General features: G+C 39.0%; 1 protein-coding gene across 4 annotated transcripts in view; it reads left to right on the top strand.

The window, feature by feature from the left end:
- The window catches only part of Lamb1 (laminin subunit beta 1), a 74,570-nt gene extending 64,802 nt beyond the window's left edge, over positions 1 to 9,768 (top strand). For all 4 annotated transcript variants that reach the window (XM_048339792.1, XM_048339794.1, XM_048339791.1 and 1 more), the window contains exons 28-34: positions 2,094 to 2,297; positions 3,193 to 3,337; positions 5,427 to 5,634; positions 5,789 to 5,930; positions 7,892 to 8,068; positions 9,105 to 9,264; positions 9,472 to 9,768. In XM_048339792.1, coding sequence (XP_048195749.1) covers positions 2,094 to 2,297; positions 3,193 to 3,337; positions 5,427 to 5,634; positions 5,789 to 5,930; positions 7,892 to 8,068; positions 9,105 to 9,264; positions 9,472 to 9,608 — 1,173 coding nt within the window. In that variant the 3' untranslated portion in view covers positions 9,609 to 9,768. The remainder of the gene's footprint in view (positions 1 to 2,093; positions 2,298 to 3,192; positions 3,338 to 5,426; positions 5,635 to 5,788; positions 5,931 to 7,891; positions 8,069 to 9,104; positions 9,265 to 9,471) is intronic.
- The last annotated feature ends 728 nt before the right edge of the window (positions 9,769 to 10,496 follow it).

The raw sequence follows: 10,496 nt of genomic DNA on the forward strand, positions 1-10,496 counted from the left end.
TTACCTCATTTCCCCCTCTTCCCCTCTCTCCCCAAGAGTTGTACAGTTGGTTTACACCAAGTGGTTTCTAAGTGTTGCCTTTTGAATGGTTTTCGTCCCCTCTGGTACTTTTGTGACATACAGCTAGAACCATGCTGGTTTTCTCATGTCTGCTCCTGTTCCTCAAAGCAAAACAGATCTAGTGTGCTGACACAGTGCTTTTAGAAAGCAGCCCTGGAGTTTTAGGTTCTTTTCCTGATGGGGACTCATGTGCTTCTACATGATACAGAATAACCATTTTCCAAAGCTCTTTATGTACAAGTAAATCAAGTATGTAAAAGATTATTTGAGATAAGGGATTAGAGTTACCTTAAAATTATCAGTGGAGTTGACAGTGTCTGCTGTAGTTTTTGTTTCTTTTTTTTAAAATTCAAAACATAAGCACCTAAATATCCCTGAATTGAATTAATAATCAATCTTTGGCTGAGAAATTTTTCTCACGCTTTTCAGTGGAGTTGACAGTGTCTGCTGTAGCTTTTGTTTCTTAAAAAGTCATTTACTCTTTAGGAAGTATTCTAGTATTTCATTGCAGTAAATTCTTTTATTTATTTCATTTTCTATGAAAGGACATCTCTAAATACAATTTGTTTCCTGTCTTTCCTATCATGTTGCACATTTGTTCTTTTTCAGTTTGTATTTATATGCCATAACTACTCAGTGATCTTTGGAGAAGATTCTGGTAGATAAGAAAGGGGAGCTGCAACCCTGCCAATAGTGAATAAAGGTTTCCTTTCTCCCTGCATCCTCACCAGCATTTATTGTTATTTTGATGATTTGTTGTTCTTGATTTCTTTTTTAAATTCAATTTTATTGTCAAGATGATGTACAGAGGCGTCACATAGTTTGATCTGTCTCATGTCAGTGTGATTCTCAGACTAGCCAAATATCTCTAGCAGTGTAGAGGTAAAACTTAATCTTCTCTACCCTGATATCATTATCCAAACAAATCCTAAAATGTCTTCTTCCTGGAAAACCTATTCAATATAGGCTTATAATTTGATGGCAGATTTTTATTATTTTTATTCAAGTAAAGTTATGAATGCTTTTGCACATAAATGTAAATCTATCTTTTTAAAAATTCTTCATTAGTGTACACAAATAGAATGACGATTGACACTGAAAAAAAGGGGGGGAGCTGGTTGGACGGGGTAGTGGTGGTAAAGAGCAATTTGGAAAAGCTGTGTCCACCTTTTCTTCATACTGTTGTTTTCCATGTACATCTGTCTTGTTGCTCATTTCCCCTGCTCAAATCCCAGCAGCCAGCAAACCCTTCCCTGTCCACCAGTACTGAAATCCCCAGCTATCTCTCCTCCCATTTCCTGCCTGCCACATCCAGCTACTTATTGGAGTGACTGTCTTCCTATCTAAGTGCGAAAGCTACTAAGGGCCAGACAATAGGCTTCCTATGTCATCTTATTTATCAAAGCAGTTAACATAGTGTTAGGCCCAAAAGAAGTCCCACCATACCTTTTGTTTTTTTGTGTTGTTTTTTTTTTAATCCCACTGGTTAGGGGGGAAAAAAAAGAATCATTCTTTGGCTGTCACATTGGTTGAACCCTACTTGACAAAGTAGATAATGTTGACACCCTGGGAAGAACCCATGTGATATTCTAGTGCCTTTGAGCAGGTGTGAGACTCCCATTGCTGATGAACAGGTTGGCCATTCCCTGAGATCCTTGCTCTTCTCCCTGTCTCTAGAACACTATAGGGTTTTGTTTTTAATTTTTTTATATTTCTAAATTCTTATTGTTATTCTAAAGGTTATATTCAGAGGAGTTAGTTATGTAAGTCAGGTAATGAGTGCATTTCTCTTTGGACAATGCCACCCCTTTCCTCATACTCTCCCAGTGTTTCCCTCCCATCCCCATCCCCAAGTTGTATAGTTCATTTCAACATAGCATCTAGTGAGTGCCACTGCTGCCTTTATGAACATGATGTTTTTGAGAAACTCTGCCAAGGACCACCTGCATGTTCTCTGGGGCCACCCAGGCCCTGAACAGCTGTTCTGCAGCAGACTCCCTCTAACCCTGTGCCTGATCCTTGGCTCCTTGCAGACCTGTGGAACGCCTCCAGGGGCAGACTGTTCCCAATCTGAGTGTGGAGGACCAAACTGCAGAACAGACGAAGGACAGAAGAAATGTGGGGGCCCCGGCTGTGGTGGTCTGGTGACTGTGGCCCACAATGCCTGGCAGAAAGCCATGGACTTTGACCAAGATGTCCTCAGCGCCCTGGCTGAAGTGGAACAGCTTTCCAAGATGGTAACTTAGGACATGGCCTTACTTTTTGTCATGTTTGTTCATGTTCATTTGAAGACTGCCTGGAGAGGATCGGAAAGGAAGAGATCAATTCCAAATGCTAACAGCATTTCCATGTCAAGTATGAAAGTTCATGTCTTTGTGTGGTCAGTCGTTAAGAGATGAAGAGGTTTTATTCATAGGTTGGGAATTCCTTCTCACCAAATAGCTTCAGGACCGAACAGATCAAACCTTAGCCTATAAGATTATTTGGCAGTAATCTAAGATAATCATGTTATTTTTAGGGTGATAAATAAATTAAGCTGTGTCAGAAAAGCTGTGCATCCGAACTTTTTAAAAGATTTTTCAAGCCACATGCCAATAGCTTATGCCTGTAATCCTAGCTACTCAGGAAGCTGAGATCTGAGTATCACAGTTCAACACCAGCCTGGGCAGAAAAGTCCCCATGACTTTTATCTCCAATTAACCACCACAAAACCAGAAGTGCAGCTGTGGCTCAAAGTGGTAGAGCATTAGCCTTGAGCAAAAGAGCTCAGGGACAACACCCAGGCCCTGAGTTCAAATCCCACACCTGACAAAAATAAATTTGTTTAAATGTTGGGCATTTGTCCTCCTAAAACATTATCCAGAAATAAAAACTACCAAGTGTGCTGAGGAGTTAAAAACACCTTGAATATACTGTAAATGCTAACCCTAAGAATACTGTATGGTAATTTGTGACGGCTAAGTATTTCCAGCCTACATGAAGAACACAATACTTGGCTAAATGGGAGGAATTTGTTTCCAAAAGACATTTTCAAATGCTTGGTTTTACATTATATTTCAGACTACTATTAACATTCTGGTCTTGTTTTTAAAAAGTGAAATTGTTTCATGGGTGATTATTCTTCATATTTAGGTCTCTGAAGCAAAACTGAGAGCAGATGAAGCAAAACAGAATGCTCAGGATGTTCTGTTAAAAACAAACACCACCAAAGAAAAAATAGACAAGAGCAATAAAGACCTGAGAAATCTGATCAAGCAAATCAGAGACTTTCTGACTGGTAAGGAATTTTTCATTTTTACTCTTACTTTTAGAAAGTTACTGTATTTTAGATAAAATCCATTTCTGACAGAATACTACTAGAAATACTACTTTATGTAACACTTTTAAGAAAGAAAAACACCCATGTTAAGAAATGTCCCCATTTTGGCAAAGCAGAAGGGAAGGACAAGGAGAAAGCAGTTTTAAACAAGCAAAAGGACTTGAGCCTGGACTAGAATTACTGAGGCTCTTCCACCCCTAGCCATATTATATTCGATATATACAACATCATGACTGCAAAAATGAAGAGGAAATTAGAGAAACTGGGACCTAGCCACATGTTTTAGAAAGTAAGGGAGGATATATTGCCATTAGGTGAACAGAAAGACCGTGAAATGTATTTCTTGGCTAATAATTGATCACTTGTAATAAATAATGACTATTGGCTGAAAAAAAAAAATGTCCCCATTTCTTAAGAACCTTCTGTGTATGCCTTCTCCGGTAATATAAGGTAAATAGGTAAATAACCTTCTCCGGTGTTTTGCAAGTACAGTCTCTCCTGATGCAATTCCCAAATCAAACAAATCCGGAAATCAGGAACATTTTCTTTGGAGCACTGAATTTAGAACTTAAGCCATAAATTACATTTAGTATCACTAAAAACTTACAAAAGTAGTTTGTTATTCGGGTATTGTTCCCAAAGTTCACAATTACATTATTTACCGATTGTATACTTATCTATAGCTCTACACCTTCAGGGTTTTGTTGAGTGAACAAAAATGTCTTGAATGCCAAGTGTTGCTGGCCACAGTGTCAGTAAGGATGGTGTAGGCTGCAGGTTACAGAAAACCCAACTGCATCCATCAAAAAGGGCCATTTTTATCTCATGTAAGAACTTCAAGAGTGTGATGGCTGCGTGGGTCAGAAGCTTTATGTACTATTCTTTCTGCTCTGCCATTTTAAGCAGGCATTTTTTTTTTCTTTTTGTTTTGTTTTGTTTTTTGGCCAGTCCTGGGGCTTGGACTCAGGGCCTGAGCACTGTCCCTGGCTTCTTTTGCTCAAGGCTAGCACTCTGCCGCTTGAGCCACAGCGCCACTTCTGGCCGTTTTCTGTATATGTGGTGCTGGGGAATCGAACCCAGGGCCTCATGTATATGAGGCAGGCACTCTTGCCACTAGGCCATATCCCCAGCCCCATTTTTTTTTTTTCTTAAAATAGCCCTTCATGGTTACAAAGTGGATGCCAAGGCTTCAGACTTCCCATAAAAACAAAGTATTTAATGAGATGATTTTTGTAAAAGGGGAGGTAAATCTCCAAGAATCCTTAAGGCAACATGCCCATGCATAAATGTAACTAGAAAAATGGAGTTTGATCACAATAATTGGCAGACTAATGAGGCTAATGCCACATTGATCATTTTATTGATTTTTACTTTAGGTGAGAAGGGAGAATGGCTATTATCAGTATTTGCCAAGGCTGTCTTTGGGAATGTCCTGTGGAAGCTGTCATTCCAACATATTTTCCTTTAAACTGCGTATGTCCCTATTTTATGCTGACAATCTAAAAAGGGAAATACAACTTAGAAATGAATGACACTGTCATGTTCTTTTAACCACTTTTTACACTTAACATTTGAAACTCTTTGGCTTCACTGGTGATATACATCCTGATCTTCCTTAGATTTCTCATTTTCTATAATTTTCTCAGTCTAGAAAGGGGATATCAGCAATAGCTGCACTTGCAAGTTTTCTTTCAACCCCAAAAGTCTGCCTTCAAGTCCCAACTTTAAATAGCAGCTTGTGTCATTTCATATACTCAGAAACCACTTACTTTGCCAGACTTTGAGACATGTTCCACCCATTCTGTCTTCAGATCTGAAACTGTTGAAATTGTTTTCCTTCCAGACATGTTCAGCACCTCATCCTCTGAGGTCCAGCTCTGGGATCTGCAGTTACTTTCACACATGTAGCTCTCATCTCCTCACCCAGTTAGGTTATACTCTTCAATGGGAAGCATGTGCCATGGGTAGTCGTGATATGCTATTCACAGTACATGACCAATACGGTTGAGGGAGTGAGCCATCTATGATTTTCCACCTTTGTTTTCAGAGGATGGTGCTGATCTGGATAGCATTGAAGCAGTTGCTAATGAAGTATTGAAAATGGAAATGCCTAGTACCCCAGAGCAGTTACAGAGCTTGACAGAAGACATCCGTGAACGAGTGGAAAGCCTTTCTCAAGTAGAGGTTATTCTACAGCAGAGCGCTGCTGACATTGCTAGAGCGGAGACGCTGTTAGAAGAAGCTAAAAGAGCCAGGTATCCGAGGATGCAATGGCATTCGGGGCCCCTGGTGGAGCTAGAATGGAGGAAGGGATGTCTAACATGATCCTAGCAGGAAGGCTGTCTTTTAAAAGAATGGTAACTTTCTGAGAGAAAATACTTCTTTCTGTTAACATTTCACTCTATTCAGCAAAAGTGCCACGGATGTTAAAGTCACTGCGGACATGGTGAAGGAAGCTCTGGAAGAGGCAGAGAAGGCCCAGGTGGCAGCAGAGAAGGCAATTAAACAAGCCGACGAGGATATCCAGGGAACCCAGACCCTGCTAACCTCGGTGAGGCCAACAAGTTGGCTTATGTTGTGGGAGGAAAGACTTGTGTGTTCTTTTTCTTCAAAAAGCAAGCATGAACAAGTATTCTTCAGTAGCTAAAATAATTCACTTATAAATCTGAGCTGTTCCCTCACATAGATGCTAAAACTGGATGGGATGTTCTCCAGCCTTCTCAGGCCTCCCCTTCCACTCAGGATCTGTGAGATGACTTTTCAGCATTCTCATCAGTTGACAGAAAATCTATCTTCCCCTATTGTTGCTCTCGGTGAAATGAATGCCACCAGTTCCTCAGCAAATTGCTCCTCAAGTTTTAGGACTACACAATGCCCCTTCTATTCAGAAATTGTTTTTCCACTACTGTGTATTCTATAGTTGTCCAAATTTCTTAGTGGTGCTTATTAGCATGTTAGAGAACCTTTATTCCAGTGCATATAAAAAACATTACTGTTTTGTAAAGCAAATGAGGGGCAGGCTATGATTACTCACGCCCGTAATCCTGCGGATCCAGATTAGAAGCCAGCCCAGGCAGAAAGTCTGAGACTCAAAAGAGCCAGAAGAAAAAGGTAAGGGAGCCGGGTGCTGATTTGGGCCCCAGGAGCAGCACACGTACATGACACAACCACAAGCAAATTGGAGACTTCTATTACAGGTGAATATTTGGTTTAATTTGGTACCTATCTATCCTGAAGGTTATTATTTTAGTTAGGGTTTTTTTTTTTTTAATTTATATCACATAGGCTGACCTGGAACTGTCTTAACTAGCTCCTTCATCCTGAGATTTCAGGCATATGCTTCCACACTTAAGATTGTATCATGGCCTATTTTGGCTAGCTTTTCAAAAAGTTTTATTCTTCTTCAAAAGAGATCAAATTGTAGAGCTTTAAGCTGTTTCCATTTTTCCCCCCAGTCCTGGAGCTTGAACTCAGCGCCTGAGCACTGTTTGTCCCTGGCTTCTTTTGCTCACGGCTAGCACTCTGCCACTTGAGCCACAGCACCACTCTGGCTCTTTCTATATTTATGTGGTGCTGGGGAGTTGAACCCAGGGTTTCATGTATGGGAAGCAAACATTCTACCACTAGGCCAGCCCTTCCTAGATTTTTTTTCCCCCCACTATCTCAATATTTACAGCTTCCAGCTGTAACTTTCTCAGGTTATATGTAATCTCACAATCCTCCACAAGCTTTTTAAAAGGAACATTCCTAGTCTCCACATTTAGAGTTGACAGTTAACTTTTTTTTTTTCCCCCACCACGTTATTTTGGAAGTTTGTGTGGAAATCCCTCTTCCCACAGCTGCTTGTGAATTGTCTTTAGCCTGCCTGTAGATGTTCCTAAAATGCTTTCTCAACATATCAAGCTGCTCAGGGATTATTTCTCAATGTTAAGCAAAAAATTTACAAGTCTTCAATCATCAGAAGTAACAAAAGAATGTGAATGAATATATGAATGCAGATAAAGGAGCAAGAATCAAAGTGGAGTACTTCATACAAGTTTTCATTTATTTCCTTTGGTGTAGAAAAAAAATGGCAAAATACCCTTTTAAGTCTTCCACTAACCCTGTAATACTTCCTTTATCTCTTTTCAGGGGGGAAGGGGCAATACTGAGGATTGAACTCAGGGCCTGGTACTTACTAGGCAGGTGCTCTTACTTGAACCATGCCTATAGCCTCACTTCCATGTTAGTTATAGTCCAAGTTTTTCCCAGGCTGGCCTTGAAGCATGAAAATCCCCTCCCATGTAGTTAGGATTACAGGCATAATTATCCACCCTATTTCCAGCACTCCTTTTCTAAGACACACTTTTTATTTGAAAAGGTTTGTGAGATTCTAGAGATAATATAGAATATATTCCCTCACCGTTCCTCTTATTAGCATGTCATATTTGTCACAATGAATGCACCATAACTTATTCAAGTTTCCTTGAAGTGTTTAACCTAATACTAACAGCTTACTGAATATTCTTTTAGATTGAATCTGAAACAGTTGCTTCTGAAGAAACGTTGCTCAACGCCTCCCAGCGCATCAGTGAGCTAGAAAGGAATGTGGAGGAACTTAAGCGGAAGGCAACTCAGAACTCTGGAGAGGCGGAATACATTGAAAAAGTAGTATACACTGTAAAACAAAATGCAGATGATGTTAAGAAGGTAAGTGCTTTTAAAAAATAATTTCCTCCTTGCCTTCTGTGGAAGTAATAACAAAAACCTAATGTGTACTCACCAGAAACATGCCAAAGAATCCATGTTAAAATAGCGTCTGTAGATACAGATGGAAAAGAATGGAGGTGGACCACCAGGAAATGTCCAATAAACGTTGGTTTCTGCCTTTAAGTTTAGCAGAATAAACGTATTTAACCTGAGTGGAAGTCTTAAGCAAACTGAACTTGTATTTCTGTATTGTATTTCAATTTGATCTTTATGTCATATAACTACCTACCAATTCTTAATATATAGTATCTCAAGTTCACTACAGAGTAGCTAGTGGGAAAACAAATCTTATGTCTCTCACCACTTGGTTTTCTTCGGAAGGTCTACATTTAGCAGAAAAATCTCAGGCTAACTTTTTAGCTACAAGCCAAGTTATGCTTAGCTTTGAGGCACTGTAAAGTTGACTTTCCTACACTTCTGTGTTGGGAAAAAAGTAAACAATGAGAAACGTTCAATACTGTGGTATTACTCAGTACTGAAGTTCAATACTGTAGTATTGAACTTTTCCAGTGCGTTGACATCTCTGCAGTTCTGAGGGCGTAAATTTCCCAAGTAGTTTGCGTTTTATAAATGACTTATTTTCTCTAATGACTTGAACAGTGCAAAAAAAAATCCTTTCTATACTTTGCCTAATTAAATCCCTCTAATTTCTTGCTGTCCAAGCCTTCACATACCCTAAACTATTCTCAATCCATATGGTCCTCCATCTCTTCCAAATAGCTTTCTTTGATGTCTAATCTACTTTGTGCTGCTTTCCTAGTCATGCTCTCATTTTTCTATAAAAGTGAGGGCTTAGCCCTCACGACATGCTGTAACTCTGAAGTGTCACTGAAATTTTTTAAAAAATCATAACTTAATATGAAGCCTGAATATACCTGTGATGGCTTTCAATCCAAAATGCCTGCCCTCAAAGTTAAATTATATGTAACTATTTATTGATATTGTCACCCCTTTGTGTCTAAATGTCCAACTGCAGACTCTGGATGGTGAACTTGATGAAAAGTATAAAAAAGTAGAAAGTTTAATTGCCAAAAAAACCGAGGAATCAGCTGATGCCAGAAGGAAGGCTGAAATGCTACAAAATGAAGCAAAAACACTTTTAGCCCAAGCAAATAGCAAGCTGCAACTGCTCAAAGGTGGGTCTTTCTACCTGGGCTCAAGTTTATAAAATAATTTTAAATTAAGGCATGCACAGAACTTGTTTTTCTTTAAAAGGGTTTTGAAAGTTCATTTACTTTATCCCAAGTTCTAGTAGAGCTTTGCAAACTTTCACATCATTACAGTATAACTTGTTCATACCAAACCTTTTTTCATACTAAACCTTTTCTTCTTATCTCCCACAGATTTAGAAAGAAAATATGAAGACAATCAAAAATATTTAGAAGATAAAGCTCAAGAATTAGTGAGGTTAGAAGGAGAGGTCCGTTCCCTCCTTCAGGATATAAGCAAGAAAGTTGCTATATATAGCACCTGCTTGTAACAAAGGAGAAAGAGCTAGCAGATGGCTCAGGTGACCAAAGTAAAATAACTACATTTTTTAAAAAGTGACAATCTTCAAAGTAAAACTCATTACCTATTTAATGTTTTTAACCAATTTTGTATGGAGTTAAGAAATAAAAAGTACAGTGCTTTTGTATAAATGGTTTTGACTAAGTCCATTATTCCTGTTTAAGTCCATATACCTGACTAAGTCCATATACCTGTTTAGTGGTTATTCATGAGTCCCTTAAGTTTTACTGGCAAGATGGGTTCAGAAGGTTTTACTGCCTCCAGGAGGATTGGAAATTGTTGGCTATAAAGCAGATGAGTACTATGTTTATAGCCAAGGAGATAGGATGCAGCCTATGCTGCCATCTCCCAGATTTCTGTAAATACTTGCTTTAGAAATAGGAACAGAAACCATTTCTAGAAAGTAAGGGTGAATTCTTTTAAGTTCTACCACTTAGAATGAACTGTTCCTACCAACGAAGCAGTGCTATTCCGATACAGAACTGATCCTCTTCCTCAGCTTTTACAACTTGTCCAACACAAGAGAAAATCACTAGATTACCAGGCCTTGTGTGACTCCATAGTTGAACTAGCTGGGCAATATGCTTTTTCCGATTCTTCTTAGACCAAGGCTCTCCTTCTGGTACACAAACCACCTAATCTACCTGTATATGCAATTGGGGCTAGGCCTGTATAAAAGGCAAACAGCTATAATTTAAACAAGGTAACCTCTCTGGTCCAAGGCAATTATTTGCCACTTTTATTTAGATAAAATATAACAAAATGGTAACCCCATTTTTTTTTTCTTAATTACAAAATACCTCAAACAGTCGTTTTCACAGAGCTGGACAGTTATCTTAAGCTTACAAACCTCCCAAAT

This window comes from Perognathus longimembris, chromosome 2 (genome assembly GCF_023159225.1).
Source record: "Perognathus longimembris pacificus isolate PPM17 chromosome 2, ASM2315922v1, whole genome shotgun sequence".
NCBI classification, from domain to species: Eukaryota; Metazoa; Chordata; class Mammalia; order Rodentia; family Heteromyidae; genus Perognathus; species Perognathus longimembris.